At 40.6% G+C, this 18,528-nt stretch overlaps 1 protein-coding gene across 6 annotated transcripts in view; it reads left to right on the top strand.

Moving 5' to 3' along the window:
• Positions 1-4,211: 4,211 nt before the first annotated feature.
• The window catches only part of LOC125458298 (uncharacterized), a 50,242-nt gene continuing 35,925 nt past the window's right edge, over positions 4,212-18,528 (top strand). For 2 of the 6 annotated variants that reach the window (XM_048543478.2, XM_048543475.2), the window contains exons 1-6: positions 4,342-4,510; positions 8,289-9,319; positions 12,127-12,188; positions 12,634-12,672; positions 14,333-14,397; positions 17,647-17,678. In XM_048543478.2, the coding sequence (XP_048399435.2) occupies positions 8,420-9,319; positions 12,127-12,188; positions 12,634-12,672; positions 14,333-14,397; positions 17,647-17,678 (1,098 nt within the window). In that variant the 5' untranslated portion in view covers positions 4,342-4,510; positions 8,289-8,419. Of the gene's footprint in view, positions 4,511-6,646; positions 6,666-8,288; positions 9,320-12,126; positions 12,189-12,633; positions 12,673-14,332; positions 14,398-17,646; positions 17,679-18,528 lie in introns of those variants that run through there. The other 4 variants (XM_059650792.1, XM_048543476.2, XM_059650793.1 and 1 more) reach the window with 4 other exon arrangements.

The raw sequence follows: 18,528 nt of genomic DNA, 5'->3' as shown, positions 1-18,528 counted from the left end.
GGGCAGCAGAGTTCTGAGTTTATGGAGGGTACAGAGGGATGGGCTGGATACGAGCTAATCAGGATAGATAGATTTTCAGATAACAAAGGTGTGGCTTGACAGTTTGAACAGCAGATGAGCTGCGCAAGTGGAGGAGTTGGTATCAGAGGTGGATATAAGTGGCTCTAGTTATGCCGCGGATATGAAGTTGGAATCTTGTCTCAAGGTTGAATGAGACAAAGGTTAGTCAGGATCAGATAGCGGCTAAGGACAGCAGTGGAGTCAGGACGTAGGAAACAGAGCACAAGGACTTCAGTCTTCCCAATGTTTAATTGGGGAATATTTCTACACATGCAGTATTGGATGCCAGATAATCAGAACCATGGAGGGGTATGGTGGTGAAGTAGAGCTGGGTGTTACCAGCCCTCTAATGCATACTAACATTTGCCTCAGATAATGTCACCAACGAGCAACATGGAGGTGAGAAACAGGAGATGGCCTGGGATAGATCCTTCAGGCACACAGAGGTAACAGTTTGAGAGAATGAAAATAGGCCACTGTTAATGATTCACTGTTTCTGAACAGGTAGATAAGAATGGTACAAGGTGAGAGTATTCCCATCCAGCTGAAGTATCATGGAAAGCCACTGGAGGATAGTTTGGGCAACCATGTCAAAGATACTGGCAAAATAGTATCAGAGATAATGGGAACTGCAGATGCTGGAGAATTCCAAGATAATAAAATGTGAGGCTGGATGAACACAGCAGGCCAAGTAGCATCTCAGGAGCACAAATGATGAAGGGTCTAGGCCCGAAACGTCAGCTTTTGTGCTCCTGAGATGCTGCTTGGCCTGCTGTGTTCATCCAGCCTCACATTTTATTATACTGGCAAAATACTTTAATTTTGGCAAAGTAACACAAAGATACCATCCGTGGCTTTGACTTTCAGTCCTCTTGCAGGAATAGAAATATAGTTGAAGAGATTCAAACATCTCAAGCACAAAGGCAAGACAACAGCCTAATGGTATTATCACTGAACTGTTAGTCCAGAGACACCCAGGTAATGTTCTGTGGACCTGGGTTTGAATTGTAACACAGCAGACAGTGAAATGTGAATTCAATAAAAACCTGGATTCAGGAGTCTAATGATAATGATGAAGCCATTGTTCACTGATGTCCTTTAGGGAAGGAAACTGTGACTCCAGACCCACTACAATATGGTTGACCCTTAACTGCCCTACGGACAATAACTGCTGTCCTAGCCAGTGATACCTCATCCCGTGAACGTATAATGAAAAAAAAAATTAACATTGTGGATAAAATAGAGCTTTCAGAGGTGACAATAGATTCAAAGTCCTAGGAAAGGAAAGCCGAAGTTCGGGTGGTTGTTTTAAGGCTTAGTTCTACGAGATGTGTACCAGAAGATTTAAAAGAGAGAGACGTGAAGAGAGTAAACTAGCTAATGGGCGATGGAATGGCAGATGGAGTTTAATTTAGATCAATGTGAGGTGCTGCATTTTGGAAAGGCAGATCAAGGCAGGACTTAAACACTTAAAGACAAGACCTGGGGATTGTTGCTGAACAAGGAGACTTTGAAAGAGGAGTCTCAGGTAGACAGGATAATGAAGCAGGCATTTTTTTATACTTGCCTTCATTGGTCAGTGCACTGAGTATAGGAGTTGGGAGGTCATGTTGTGGTTAGGTCACTTTTGGAACACTGAGTTCAATGCTGGTCTCCCTGCTACAGAAAGGATGTTGTGAAACTTGAAAGGGTTCAGAAAAGATTTACAAGGGTGTTGCCAGGATTCCAGGGTTTGAGCTATAGGGAAAGGCAAATAGGCTGAGGCTATTTTCTCTGGAGTGATGGAGGCTGAGGGGTGACCTCATATAGGTTCATGAAATCATGAGGAGCATGGATAGGGTGCATGAGGCGGATAGGATGAATGGGTGGGCGGGGGAGTAAAGGAGGGAAGAGTCCAAAACTGGAGGGCAGAGACTTAAGGTGAGAGAAAAGAATTAAAAGGGACCTAAGGGACAACCTTTCCCACACAGAGGGTGCTGCACATTCAGAATGAGCTGCCAGAGGAAGTGGAGGAGGCTGGTACATTTACAACATTTAAACGGCATCTGGATGGGTATATGAATAGGAAGGATTTAGAGGGATATGGGCCAAATTCTGGCAAATGGGTCTAGATTTATTTAGGAAGTCTAGTTGGCACGGACAAATTGGACCGAAGGGTGTGCTTCCATGCTGAATAGCTCTATGGCTAAATCAGGGGGAGAAAAAAGGGGATCAGAAAAGGAACCAGGATCGTGAGCAGTTTCATAAAAGTCTTGGGGGAACAGTAACTGGGTCTTATTGACAAGATGAGACCAAAAGAGCAGGAAAGAAGATAGGAGAGAAACTGAAGGAAGATGAATGCTCACAGTTCAGTGAGCGGTGCTGGGCTGCTTTGAAAGTAGTTTAACCCAGCCAGCTGGTGGGAAGGAAGGAAAAAGCAGAGGTAGCCAGTCTTAAACATCTCATTAACAAGAGTAAGATAGCCTTAATGAAGAAAACCACAGCTTAATAGAATGACATATCCTTAAAATCAGATGTTTTCCTCCAAGGTTTTTATGTAGCTGAGTAAATTTCACTTATTCTCAAAACATTTATTAATTTGGAAAGTATTCCCTTAGAAAGGAAAAATTACACATATCACTGTACCATTTGGAAAAAAAACAGGAATTCTGGAATGTAAAAGCCTTGTTTGCTTAACATCTGTATCAGAAAATGACTGAATTTACCTGGGGAACAGGGTGACCTTTTCAGCAGATCAGTTATTTTAAATCTGAGATAAGCAAATGGCCTGAGGGAAATGGGCATAAGACAGGAATATGGAGTTAGGCTACGCATATGAGCCAATGATACCACTGAATAGTGGAGCAGGCTTGAGGGGCTAAATCACTGATGACAGGCATACAGCACAGAAACAGACTCTTCAGTCCAAACAGTCCATGCTAAACATAATCCCATAAACTAGCCCCACCTGCCTGCTCCAGGCCCATTTCCCTCCAATTTCTTATTCATGTATTAATCCAAATATCTTTTAAATGTTATAACTGTACCGACATCCACCATTTACTCTTAAGTTCATTCCACACTTGAACCACCCTCTGTTTAAAAAAATTGCCCATCAGGTCGTTTTTTTGAATCACTCTTCTCTCACCTTAAAAATGTGTCCTCTAGTCTTGAAATTCCCCATCCTAGGGAAAACACAACTATCACCGACCCTATCTATGCTCCTCATTATGTTATAAAGCTCTATAATGTCACCACACAACTTCCCATGCTCCAGCGAAAAATGTCCCAGCTTATCCACCCTTTTTTTAAAAACAGCTCAAATCTTCCACACCCGGCAACATCCTGGCAAACCCCTTATGAACCCTCTCCAGCTTAATAATATCCTTCCTATAACTGGGCGGCCAGAATTGGACACAGTATTCCAGAAAGAGACCTCACTAATGTCCTGTACAACCTCAACATGACTTCCCAACTTCTATACTCAAAAGGACTGCACAATGAAGGTAAGAGTGCCCAACACCTTTTTTAACCAAGATAACAAAGTGTGGGGCTGGATGAACACAGCAGGCCAAGCAACATCTCAGGAGCACAAAAGTTGACGTCTCGGGCCTAGACCCTGCTCTCTGATGAAGGGTCTAGGCCCGAAACGTCAGCTTTTGTGCTCCTCTGATGCTACTTGGCCTGCTGTGTTCATCCAGCTCCACACTTTGTTATCTCGGATTCTCCAGCATCTGCAGTTTCCATTATTTCTGATCACAATTTTAACCATCCTAAATATATGTCATGTAAACTTTGAAAGAATTATGTACCTGCTCCCCTAGGTCCCTCTGTTCTACAACACCTCCCAAGGTCCTACTATTCATTGTATAAGCCCTACCCTTGTACATTGCACCAAAATGCAACACCTCACATTTGTCTAGACTGAACTCCAACTGCCATTTGATCAAGATTCCCTCGGTAATCTTACAAAAACCTTCTTCTGCTACTGGGTAAACATTTGATGGGATGGGAGATGTTATATTTCAAAAACCTTAGGGGCAAAATAGAAAATTAACCTGCTCTGCCGCGCGGTGCAGCTTGGGATTCCTGGCGCCCAGCCGCCGCGGCCGTGGCCGCGCGGGGCAGCGTGGGATTCCTGGCGCCCAGCCGCCGCGGCCGTGGCCGCGCGTTGCGGCCTGGGATTCCTGGCGCCCAGCCATCGTCGCCGTGGCCGCGCGGGGCGGTGTGGGAATCCTGGCACCGGTTGAGGAAAAGGTGGGTGGGGCGGCGGGGCCCGCGCAGTGCATCATGGGCCTTTCCCCCCCCCCCACGCCCACCACCGCCGCAGCCGCTCGAGGGTCAACGGAAGTTGGTGAGGAGCTGGAGAGAGGGAGACAGAGAGAGGGGGCAATGAAAGTGAGGGATTTAAACCCCTGCAACCAATATAACTCCCCACCTCACCCTCGGGCCCAGCTGAGGACCACTGCCAGTGAGTCGGTGCCGCTGTCTGAGCCGCTTTACGTTACAATGTGTTTGCTCCCTGGCAGGGCCTCCCCCCCCCGCCCCACCATCTTTTTAATCAAATCTGAGGGGAATAGAGTCACAAGGAAAATGCGGGAAACTGGGATGGAGGAGCGGTGAGGCCCCTACCCCCGTGAGGGGGCAATAATAATACCCTCTGAGGGGCAATAATGCTCTGAGGGCGGCATCAATACTAGAGAGAGAGCAATAATACCCCCTGAGGAGGTTAAAAATACCATGTGGGTGGCATTAATAACCTCTGAGGAGGCAATAATATCAGATGGGGGCTCCAATCCCCCCTGATGGGTTCAATAATCTCCCAGAGAGGGAGCTGTAACACCCACTGTGATGGGGACAACAATGCCCTCTGAAAAGGTGCTGAGCAGAAGAACCCTCGTCCTCGCAGTGAACAGGGGTCACCCATGCCCCACTGAGAAGTCAATCCCTGTGTAATGCTGCCCTGTCAGGTTTACAGTGTTTCTCCAGTGAGAGTGGAATTAATAAACTCCAGAGAGGTGGCAGTAATTTGGCCCAGTGATAGAGACAGTAATATACTCAGTTAGGGGTTGCTGCAAAATCCCCCAGTGAGTGATATTCCCACTGAGGGTGGCAGTAATCCATGACCAACAACCACCTCCAACCTCCACTGCTGATGACAGAAATATCCTGTTGGAGTGAGACAGAGGAATATGCCTAATGAGTGCAAGGATGGTCGCCCCTCACTGGAGGTGATGGACCCTAATACTCCTAATGGTAGTAAGGGACATTAACAAACTCTCTCCTAGGTATGGGGTGTTCTGAGATTGGAGATTTGGGATAATAAGAAAGCCCAACCGCGTTAGGAAGGGGAATAACTCCCAATCGGGGTGAGGGTTGGTAATAACCTCACTGGGAGTGAATGGCAATGATCCCTGCCCCACCAACTGATGATAGGACAATACAGTACCAGCCCAAGGGAGTGCAAATTGGTAGAACCCTTACAGATTTGGGAGTATTAGGAAGGAATGCTAAAAACCCTAATAGTAGTGTGGAGGCACAGCGTTGCAGCTAATGTGGCATATGATGTAGAGCAGAAATGTAAGACATTGTGAGTGAGATTGTCAGTGGGTACAACACTTGTTTAAAAATGACCAAATGATAATTTATGCTTCCTATATTCAGGACTTCCACATTATATGGATTTTGATTCTGAATGTTGTACTCATATTTGCTGCTTTTCTATTAAAAATGTTTTTCTTATGGCGATGGTTTTAGTTTTATAACTTGACATTTACACCGTCTGGTGCAGTTGAATTCCAATTAGATAACGGTTGGTCTATGGCATATTGAATTTTGTGATCACCTTAACAGTTCAAATTGTACTAAAAGGTTTAGGGTTTTTACATAGATTTTGCATTCCATGTTTGTATCTAAGCAGCATTTTTATGTGAAGCATTTTGTGTTAAATTTTCTCAGGTAATGTGGGGAATTATTTAGAAAATCTAACATTATAATCTCAAGGTGTGCTCACAGATAAGATTACAAAGCTTGGTCCTACTTACTGGATTTGTGTCTCAACATGTTTCCCACTTCCTAATTATTTTACACCTGACTTGCTTTTCTAAATTTACTCCGACAATTTACTCATGAGTATGCATGTTTGGTCTTCCTCACTTTTGTAAAAAAACCTTGTGGTACATTTATTTTGAAATTAATCTGTATAGCACATTTAGACAGCTGGTGTAGAAATGGCTATGTGTGTTGCAAACGTATCCATTTACAGACGTTGCTTATCTATCTGCTTTAATTCATGGTTATTTTCTCAGTGTTGGTACAGAGTTTTCTACTTGTTGAACTATGTAAGTTTGCCTTTCTATTTTATATCTTTTTGGCCTTTTTTGTAGGAAAACAATGTTTCAGCAATGAAACCCTTTAGTTGCAATGACTAAATTAAACTTTCAATAAAGCCTCAGTAAAACCTGAAAAGGACATCTGATATAATCTCTCCTGCTGTTTCCGCAGCTTCACTCATTTTCCATTTTGAACCAGTAATTTTCTCTGTGGTCAGAAAATAACAATGGTCAGTTGTGCTGTAAAACCTTAGCTGAAAAAAAACTGTGGATGCGATCCTGCGCACCATCATGGTGAGATTATTGTACTGTCTACAAGAAGCTGTGTTATTCCTGCGTTTGGATAGTTATTTACAAGTGCATGCATGCCCACTGTTGCACAAAGGAATTGAGTGCAATACTGATCAAGGATGAAGTTGACTGGGCCAGTAACTGATAGGGAAAATTACTTTGGTTTACATTTCATAGGAAATAAACTGAAGCTTTTACTGAGACATTGATTGTTGATTATCTCACCTATATCAATGGTACAAAGTATGCACGTGTGTTTGCTGATTCTGACTCTCATTGCCCGTTGTTGAACATTGCAGGCATGTTTGAGCCTGCGCCAACTTTCAGTGAGCAATCCAGTTCATCCCATTTCCTTTCTCAATCCCATGTCCCTGAAACATTTTTGCTTTCTATGCAGTTTCTAATTGAAAATGACAATTGATCCTCCATTCTATCAGATGGTGTACACACATCTTTTAAGAAGTTTTCCCTTACATCCTAAATGTGTCTTTTATCAGTCATCTTAAACTTACCTTGTTGATATTTTCCTTTAAGCCAATGGCAATAGTTCTCTTAATTTACTCTTGTCTAAAATCTTTTTGATCTTAAACACTTCCATCAATTTCTTAGCCTTGTCTGCAATATGGAGAAGAATTCTATCTTCTTCAGCCCATCTACATAATCATATGCCCCATTCTATGAACTGTTTGAATGGTTTTTCTCTCTACCCTTTCCAAAGCTTTCACATCCTTCCTGAAGTGTAATGAACAGAATTGGACAGCTGAGCTGCAGTCAAACTATGATTTTATATAAGTTTAGCATAATTTCCTGACATTTGAAATCCAGGTTTCTTTTTATAAAGCATAGGATTCCATAAGCTACATTAGTGACTTTACTAATTTGCCCTGCCACCTGCACAAACAGCTTCAGGGTGTTCTTTTGTCTCCTATTCTCTTTAAAATAGCACAATTTCTTCTCTAAAATCACTGCACAGTTTTCTGTATTGAATTTGATCTGACACATTATCTGCTGATTCCAGCAAATTGTCTGTGTTCTCTTTAAGGTATTTATACTCATTTTCCTCATAGTTTAATACATGTCAAGTCTTGTGACATCTGCATTTTGAGAAGTGAGCCCTGTGCCCCCAAGTCAGGTATATGTCTCAAAACAGCGGTAATTGTGAACTTTGGGGGATGTTACCTCCCACCAGTCTGGAAAATGGATGACGTAGCACTCTGTTTTCTATCCCTCATCCAATTTAGTATCCATCCTGCTGCTTTTCTTTTTATTCCATTGGCTTCAGTGTTGTTGAAAAACTCTGCTGTGGTACTTTATCAAATGCTTTTTGAGCATTCATGTACACAACAACAGCTGCACTACTACAATTGCATAATCAAATACTTTGAATATAGCATGTTTAGCTTTTACATTACCTGCATGACCTGCAAGTGTAGCTTTTTTAATCTTACAGGTTCTCAATTTTCCACACTTATTTGTATATCCAAATTGATGTAAATGAAACATGCTATCGTTTTATGGTTTCTAAAATAGCTCTTCAAGCTACTATAAATATTATAGTTAAGTTTTAAAATTTGATTTACAAGTAATTTAAGTACTTGGTTCTTACATTTTCTCTTTACCTTTCAGCTCGGAAACATCAGCGAGATTATTTCATCTTGTTTTTAAAAAGCTGGACAACATTCCTATAATTTCTTACTACTACTGAGGGTTCAGAATAGCAAACAATTTCAGCAGACTTGATGTAGTGCACTGTCAAAATGTCAAGGGGTCAGCACATAATTAGCAGTGCAAAAAAGGTTCATTTTCAAGTTGCGAATGTTGGCCTGTCTGACCAATCCCCCGTTCAAATAGAATTTGAGAAACTGAGCCACATTCCATACGGTACGATACATTTAGGAAGAGATCAGAAAATTGAACAAATTGTAGAATCCAGTCAGAACTTTGAACTGCTGTCTCAAGATGAGACTTCAGTTAGTGCATCTTCTCGCAAAATCAATATTTTCAAAAGTAGTTTGCCTTCCTTTGAGGCTCAACAACAAGACCAGTTATCTTCACATGTTAAAAAATCAGTCAGTTCACAGAAGGCAAGTAATGTATTAGCTGCTCTTGGCCTTTCGTCTAAGGATTTAGATGAAGTGAAGGGCTTTCCCGAAGACAAACTTACACTTGACACATTGCCAAAGATTCTTAAGCAAATTAAGAAGAAACGAGCATCTTTGAAACACGGGAAAAGTGACAATTCTCCACAACAAAACCAATCCACCAGTACTTCTCGTTATGGTGGCATTGAAGAAAAACTATCGATAAAAGGTCAAGGCACTGTGATCAAACCACTAGTCAACTATGGCTATGATCCTTCCTCTGGAGAATCCAGTCCTGGATCTGAACGGGAAGAACTAAGTGGTGATGGTTCTCGTAAAAAACAGAGACATTTCACTGAGTCCCCAAATTATCGAAGTAAATTTGATTCTGATTCTGAAACGGAATCTGATTACGAAATAGTTGAGGAACATCACATGCCATGTGAAGAAGAATCTCTCCTTGAGACAAAAAGGAAAACTCCTATTCTGCAAAACATAAAGGATTTTCTTGGTTACTTGCCTGTGGTGCTTCCACACTGCTGCTCACTCTGTGACAAAATAATTGATACTCTCCAGGTGAGTTCCTTGACAATATCTAATTCTATTGATATCTGGCATTATTTATTGAGTCATGGAATCATACAGCATGGAGACAGACCCTTCGTCCAACCAGTCCACGCTGACCATGTTCCCAAACTAAACTGGTTCCACCTCCCCGAGTGTGTCCCATATCCCTCCAAAACATTGCAACTCGTGAACTTCTCTAAACGTCTTTTAAATGTTGTAACTGTACCCACATCCACCACTTACCCTCACAGTTCAATCCACACATGAACCACTCTGTGTGTAAAAAAAAAACAAATTGCCCCTCATGTCCTTTTAAATCTTTCTCTGCTTATTTTAAAAATATGCCCCCTAGTTTTGCACTCCCCCACCCTAGGAGAAAGACCCTCGCTACTTAGCTTATCTATGCCTGTCATGATTTTCTCAACATCTATAAAGTCAGTCCTCAACCACCTATGTTCCAATGGAAAATAGTCCCAGCCTTTCCAGTCTTTTTTTTTCATCTCAAAACTTCCATTCCTGGCAACATCCTGGTCAATCATTTCTGAATCCTCTCAGGTTTACTTATATCCTTCCTATGACAGGGCAACCAGAACTGCACACACTACTCCAGAAGGTGCTCATCAGTGTGATGTACAATGTTAATATGACGTCTCAACTCTTATACACAAAGGTCTGAGCAATGAAGGCAAGATAAATGCTATCTTATCCGCCCTGTCTACTTGTGAAGCAAATTTCAAAAAATTTATGTACATGAACCCCAAGGTCTGTCTATTCTACAATGTTAACCAGGATCCAACAATTAACTGTATAAATCCTGTCCATGTTTGTTTTACTAAAACACCATACTTTACATTTATTCAGATTAACCCATCTGCTGCTCCTTAGCCCATTGACTCAGTTGATCAAGATCTTTTTAATAACTTTCCATAGAGTGGATAGCCAGAGACTTTTTCCGAGGGCGGAACTGACTATCATGAGGGGCGTAATTTTAAGGTGATTGGAGGAAGGTATAGGCGAGAGGTCAGAGGTAGGTTCTTTACACAGAGCATGGTGGGTGCATGGAATGCACTGCCAGTGGTGGTAATAGAGTCAGATACGTTTGAGACATTTAAGCGACTCCTGGATAGGCCAGTGGATGATAGTAAAATGTAGGGTATGCAGGTTAGCTTGATCTTTGAGTAGGATAACAGGTTGGCACAACATCATGGGCCAAAGGGCCTGTACTATGCTGTACTGTTCTATGTTCTTAGATAACCTTCTTTACTGTCCACTATAGCCAAAGATTTTGGTGGTATCTACAAACTTGCTAACTACGCCTCCTATTTCTAATTCAAATCATTTATATAAATGACAAACAAAAGTAGACCCAATACTGATCCCTTTGAAACACACCTGGTCATAGGCCTCCAGTCCAAAACACAACCCTTTATCACCTCCCTCTCCCTCCTACTGTAAAGCCAATTTGTGTCCAAATGGCAGGCTCACCCTGAATCCAATGTGATCTAACTTTATTAATTAATTTACCATGCAGAATCTTGTCAAAGGCTTTACTAAAGTCCAAGTAAACAATGTCTACTGCCATGACCTCATTAGTCTTTTTGGTTACTTTCTCAAAAATCTCTTCAAGTTAGTGAGACACTATTTTCCTTTCAAAAACCATGCTGACTGTCCCTCATCAATCCTTGCCTCTTCAAATGTATGTAAATCCGATCTTTCAAAATCACCTGCAACAACTTACCACTGCTGATGTCAGACTCGGGTCTATAGTTTTCAGGCTTCTCCTTAAAGCCCTTCCTAAATAATGGCACAACAATAGCGACCCTCCAGTCCTCAGGTACTGCGTCCGTGTTTATAGATGATACAGATATTTCTGTTTAAGGCCCTGTAGTTTTCTCCCTGACTTCCCATGACATCCTGTGATACACTTGATCAGGCCCTGGAGATTTATCTATCTTTATATTTTATAAGACTCCAGCACTTTCTCTTCTGTAATGTGAACTATTTCCATAACATCAATATTTATTTACCTGAGTTCTTCAGCCTGTATTTCTTTCTCAATAGTAAAAACTGATATGAAGTATTCATCTGATATCTCTCCCATCTCCTGAGGTTCAACAAAAGATGACCTGTTTGATCTTTAAGGCATCCTACTATCTCTCTAGCTGCTGTCAACATATTTGTGGAATCTTTTTCGATTATCTTTGGCCTTATCTGCCAAAGCTGTGTTGTTTCTCCTCTTTGCCTTCCTGATTTCCTTAAGAATGCCCTTACCCTCTTCATACTCTTCAAAATTTGTTCTCCTTGATTAGATTCTCACATTGCAGCTCATTATATGAATTTATTGCTGTATCCTATTTCATAATGTTGCTTCACAAATCTAAATAATTGCATTAAAAATTGTGTTGGCAGATGTATTACATTTTAACTTTGCATGCTCCAGTTTGATTGAGAGTGGCTGTGTTCGATGTATTAGTTCACATGGTACATATCTAGATTTGTTCACACTGAATACAGAATACAAATAAATAACCACAAGTTCCAACATGGAACTTACAATCAACAGGGAGTTCAGATGATGTCTTGTAAAATTGGTGTGATTTTTCAGGAACATTCTAACTGGAGACTTCCACATTCACTATCCTCACTGCTCTGTACAATATATACAAGCATGCTGTCAGTCAACTTGCTTGAATTAACAAAATGAATTCTACTTGCTGGAGTTTTTGATTTTGATTTCTGATGAGGTTGAAATATTACCTATTTGTAATCGTATAGCCTTTTGTTATTGGAACACTAATCTTTTTCATGTTCTACAGGATTGGAATGGCCACATAAATGATCCATTACACAAGCTACGTTGTCTGCTTCTTCAGAGAGTGTATGTATTAATATTAGGATTTGTTTATTGACTTCGGCGTTTGCGCCAGTTTTTTTTATTGGTAGGATATAAGGTTGCAGGGTGTTTAAATAATTTGCATGAAGCTCATTTTGTGATATTAATTTCTGGAATTGTACAATGAGCATCAGTGATGCTTCTCCGTTTTCGGTGGTATATCAGAAAAAGCTTTTTTTTTGCTGTCTGTGTTCATATTCTTTGACCATCAATATTATTGTAAGATGATTATCCAGTCTGGCAATTTGAAGAGAGGCATTGGCTCTCTTAAGAAAGGGCAAGCTGAAAAATAATGTTCTGTTCTTGCAGAATTTTAGCAATTGCCATGTATTGTCTCTATCGTCAATGGCTTTATGGTTTTTTGTCATGTGATCATTCATAGTGGTACCCATTACATTGTTAATCAAGTTAACACTTGTTTTATTTCTAGCTACCCAGAGTGGAACCCAGGAGAACTGCCAGATACAAAGTAAGTGGAATGATATTCAGCAGGACCTGTGTGGATAGAAGCTGCTCCATAGTAGCTCAACGTTTTAGAATGATATGGTAATTAAACTGTGGATCATTAAGATAATTGGAATGGTACCATGATTGGTTGTATTGTTCACTCAAGGAGTTGTGAACCTTAAGGATTCTCTGTTGTGGAGAAGTGATGATGTTGATTGGTATTCACATTTGAGGTTGGCAGATTTTTCGGATAGTAAGGGATACAATAAGAGTATAGTGTGTGAAGATGGAGCTGAAGCCGAAATTCACCCATAATTGCACTGAATGATGGAGGTGCCTCAAAGGACTGAATGGCCTACTCCTCAGATTTCTTAGGTTCCTACGTATTCATGTAGCCAGTGGAAGAAGTGAGCTTAATGAACTGAATTTTTGTTTTTCGTTCTTGGCTTGTGTGCCATAATTTTTGATTAGTTTTTGATTAACTTGAATTCTCAAGTCTTGGTTTTACTGATTTTATTTCTTTGTTGGGTGAGTTCTTTGCTTGATAAATTGTTTGGTGTCATTGGCTTATAGCATTGAACGTGGACAGAATATTAAGGTATGGTCACACCTTGTCAAGGTGCATTAGTGCTGACGTGGATTTTGGGGACAAAGACTGCGTGGAGAATTGATATATTTACACTGAAGTTTAAATGGTCACTTAGACAGTCTGTGTGTCTTATGGACAAGAGTTCCTTTAAATGTAGAAATATGCATTAGATTTAAACAGTAGTTTTGTTGCTGCAACAATCATGGGCAAAAGGAAACTAGATTCTTGGGCTTTCTCGTGCTTCAATTGGACTGACAGTGCAGTGAAAATTAGTTGTTGCATATGAACAAATAATATCACTAAGAACTTAGAACTTCCATTTGACAATTGGTTTTCTGCGATGTAAACTAAAAATGCTGGAAATATTCAGCAAGTCAAGAAACCTGTTCAGAGAGAAAAATAGAAATCATGTTTTTCTAACTGTGACCTTCATCAAAATTAAAAATTATTGTCCCATTAATAGCAGTTAAGCGAGCACGAGTTTAGAGAAAATGATGGGGAAAGGAAGGACGATAGAACAGTAGGGAGAATTGCTTTTTGTCTGCACCTTCCAGAACATCTTACCCTGGACTTGATGCTAACCTGATCATATTTAAAGTTTTCTCATTCTGATGGAAAGTCGCAGATCTAGAATATTAACCATGTCCCTCACTCAAGACGTCCTCCCTGGCCTGAGTATTTCCAATCTCTCGTTTATCTTCAAAATTTCTAAAATCTCCAGTGTTTTACCTTTTGTCTTTCATGAGTATTATGGAACATAAGTAATTTTCTTCCATTTTACTAGGATTTCTTTGCTAGGATTATAAAAGCATCACTTGCAAAATCTACATGACTAATTATGTTTGTTTGTAGAGTGGGATCTAATTTAAGTGTAATCTTTCAGTTTGATGCAATATTTATAATAAATATAAAAGCCTGCAATTCAATTCTGAGGGAAAATTTATATGATATTCAATTGCTTGAGTTTATACAAATTATGAACATTGGTTTTCCTTGTATTTTAATTATCATGACAACTCTCCTCTTCATTGAAACCTCTTCTGCTCCACTTATTAAGTTGTAGTACTCCTGTAAATTTTTTTGTTGCATGCAGGAAAAGTCCAGAGAAGATCAAAGCTCCAATTGTCGTCCTGAAAAAAAAGATCAAAAGAAACACAGGTAAAAGTAATTTCAGACCACTGATATTGCTTTGTTTCATTTATAATTGTGTTAATCATTTGGTTTATTCCTTAATACAATCATTTCACAAGTTGAATATACCCCCCCACCCCCACCAAAACGGCTAGTTCCGAGTCCAGTATTTCCTTTTGCTTTTGCTTCATCCTCTCAACTTTACTAGAACTCTTTTCCTCTTTGACAGTTCATTCAAATTTTTGTCTCCTCTCCTTCCTCAGTATGTGAGTGAGTTTTCTTTCACAGGATATACACAAATCAAACTTCTGCCACTCTATCCAAGGACCAATCTACTAACTGGATTGTCTGCAATATTGAAAGATATTTACAAAATCAGTTAGATGCATGGGAATGAATTAGGGTGTCAACATAGTCTTAATTACTAAACCTTCCACAGAAAGCAAAATGCTGGTACTGCAAGCATCTCATGAGAGAGGAAGAAAAATCATCCAAGGACTTTTAATGCTTTTGGAAATCTACACCATAGAGCCTCTATTTTAGTCAGAGCATTGTGTCAGTCTATAATATAAAAGATCACTACTCATCACTATTATCCACACGTGCCAGGAAAAAAACTATTTCAAATCCAGAAACTTAAGACTGAGCATCCAGGAGGTGCTCTGGCCCATCATCAACAATTGAATTGTACTCTATCACAATCTGCAATCTGATGGCCCAGCACATTCCCCACTCTTTCTCTGTCAGAGAATCAATCCTGATTCATTTGAAGAGTGCAGGAGGGCATGCCAGGGGCAGCATCAGGCATACCTAAAAATATTGGTCCCAGAAACTTCAAGACAAGACTATGTGTGTGCTAAGAAAGAGACAAGGAAAGGGGCTAAGCGATTCCACAACAGACACATAGCTACTAAACTTTGGAGTCCAGCTACATCTAGTCTTGAATGCTAGTGAATAATTAAACAGCTCACTGGGAGAGACGGTTCCACAAATACCTTCATCTCAGTGATGGAGGAGCCCAGCACATCAGTGTAAAATTGCAACAATCTTCAGCCTGAAATGCCGAGTACATCCTCCACTCTGGCCTCCTCCAGAAGCCCCAGAAATGTGTGGAGGAACTGGAGACTGCAAACGTTTCTGCTCCTTAAAACATTGTGGCAATTGTATCAAAGATATCTGCTTCAGAGCTTGTCATGTCTCTTGTAAAGTTGTTCCAGTACAGTTAGAACACTGGCATCTCCTGATAATGTGGAAAATTACCCAGGTATATCCTGACACAAAAAACAGGACAAATCCATCCTGGCCAATTACCCCCCAATCAGTCTACTCTCAGTCATGAGTAAAGCGGCGGAAGGTGTCATCAACAGTGCTGTATACAGCACCCGCTCAGCAATAATCTACTCAGTGGCACCTAGTTTGGGTTCTGCTAGGGCCACTCATCTGCTGACCTCATTACAGCCTTCTTTCAAAGACATGCAAAGGAGCTGAATCTCAGAGGCGAGGTGGGAGTGACAATCCTTGATATCAAGGCTGCATTTAACTGAATGTGACACAAAGGAGCCTTAGCCCTAGAAAAACCAGAATTAGTGGAAATCACGGGAGAACTCTGCACCGGATGGAGTCATAATGAGAAGAAACAAAAGTGGTTGTGATTGTTGGAGGTCCATCACGTCAGCTCCAGGACATCTCTGCAGGAGTTCGTCAGGGTAATGTCCTTGGACCAGCTATCTTCAGCTGCTTCAATGGCAGAAGGTCAGAAGTGGTTTGTTTGCTCATGGTGCATTATTCAGCATCATTCATAACTCCACTGGTACTAAAGCTATTCTTGTCCAAATGCAGCAGGATCTGGACAATACTCAGGCTTGGATTGACAAGTAGAAAATATCATTTGCCGCACACAAATGCCAAACAATGGCAGTCTTCAAAAATAGAGAATGTAACTATTTCCCCATGATGGTCAACTGTATTGCCATTGCTGAATCCTTCATTATCAACATCCTGGGATTACCATTGACCAGAAATTCTACTGCATTACCTGTATAAACACAGTGGCCACAAGAGCAGGTCAGAGGCTAGGAATATTGCAGCAAGTGACTTTGCACCTGAGTGCCCCCAAGTTAGTTCATTGCCCACAAGTTGTAAGCTTGACGGACTACTCACACTTGCCTGTTCCACCGACACTCAAGAGGTTTTACACCATCTAAGTCAGCGTGCTTGCATAAGAGAATCAAAGGTTATGGAGTAAAGGCAGGAAAGTGAAGTTGAGGATTATCAGATCAGCCATGAGTTCATTGAATGACAGCAGACTTGTTGAGCTGAATGGCCTACTTCTGCTCCTACATATTTTGGTCTTCTGGTCTTGATTGGAATACCATCCACAAATGTTCAGTGCCTCCACCACTAATGGCCAGTAGCAGCAGTGTTTACTATCTACAAAATGGTCTGCAAAAATTCACCAGAAGCTCCTTAGGCAGCATCTTCGAAACCCACAATAAATAGCAACTAGAAGAAGAAAGGCAGCAGATACTTGGGAACACTGTCATCTGTAAGTTTCTCTCCAAGCCACTTGCCATCCAGATTTGGAAATATATTGTCATTCCTTTGGTGTTGCTGGCGCAAAATCCTGGAAGTCTCTCTCTAACAGCATTGTACACCTACCCACGCCAAATGGACTACAGTGGTTCAGAAAGACATTCACCAAAACCTGAAGGACTGTTAGGGATTGGCAATAAATGGTGGCCCAGCCTGCAACATGGATATGTCCCAGATATGAATTTTTCAGAAAAACTGCTGTCTATGGGGAAATGTAGAATCACTGTCAACTCCTGGATCTCCAATCTTCACAATAAGTGGGCCTCTCCATTAGTTGCTGTTAGCTTCACCATCATTACATATTGCAAAATTGAAATCAGAGTACTTGTAGGAAATGCTTTGGCTTGATTTTAATAATTCACATACACTGAAACTGTGCTGTAACCCAGCCTGCATTTTTTTTTTGTTTTTATGGGGTTGACATGTTGAAGCTTTTTTTACTGTAAATGTGATATTCATTGATGTTTGCAATTTAGTCATGATACAGTAGTGTGCTGTAGTGGTTGTTCACTGTATTGGAAGGTACAATACAAGAAAAGAAAATCAACTGCAGGTTATTTGAGAGAACTTGAACTGTAATTCAGTTATTAAATTACAATTTTAATATTCATCAAATCTTTGGTCAGTCTCTGAAGGTAACTGCATTGAAAGCCAACCTCATTGCAATGCTTTTTTTCATTTTAGAATTTCCTGAACAAAGCAAACGAGAAAATCTGGTCAGTGTAAATTTTATTACAATGTAACTCTAATTCTTAAAAATGCAATATTTTCTTAATACAGTATTGAGTGTAGAATTGATGTGGAGGTGCTGGTGTTGGACTGGGGTGGACAAAGTCAGAAGTCACGCGACATCAGGTTATAGTCCAACAGGTTTATTTGGAATCACAAGCTTTCGGACTGCAGACCTTTGTCAGCTGCAGTCTGGTCCACACTGTGCCTGATGAAGGGACAATGCTCTGAAAGCTTGTGTGACTCCAAATAAAACTGTTGGACTAGAACCTGGTGTCGTGTGACTTTGGACTGAATATAGAATTGAATACAGTATAGGATTGATATAGTGAAGTTGAAAATGTAGGCTAGAGGTCTTTTTTGTAGATTTCCCTTTCAGTTTTGAAACTGAATTCTTATGGTGGTCTTTATTTCAGTTAAAATGTCGGTTAATTGGAAATGGCGTCCTTCTGTTGACCTCTGCCCTTTTAACTTCCCACCCCTTTTTCAGAAAGTAAATATGTTTGGCTCATTGATGTGCTTTAATATAAAATCACATTCTTCCAAACATCTGCCCTTTTTTTAAACCTCAATCTGAACCAAGTAGTTCCCTTTCATTGTATATCATTAGACTCAGAATTCTGGAAGGACCTCCAAGAGGCTTCAAATGATTCTTAGCCAAATTCCAAACAATAGGATGGCAAGTTGGTCTCTTTAGATCATCCAGTACTACTTATTCCAGACAGGGAAGGTAACAGGTGAGTTTTACTGAGAGCTTTATTACTTATGGTCTTGAAGAGCCCAGTGGAAAAGTTGGTCAAACATGGGCAAGAAAGGTTCTAGCTAATTGCCACCTAT

This window comes from Stegostoma tigrinum, chromosome 13 (assembly GCF_030684315.1).
Source record: "Stegostoma tigrinum isolate sSteTig4 chromosome 13, sSteTig4.hap1, whole genome shotgun sequence".
Classification (NCBI taxonomy): Eukaryota; Metazoa; Chordata; class Chondrichthyes; order Orectolobiformes; family Stegostomatidae; genus Stegostoma; species Stegostoma tigrinum.
This window is presented reverse-complemented; position numbering and strand designations above follow the sequence as displayed.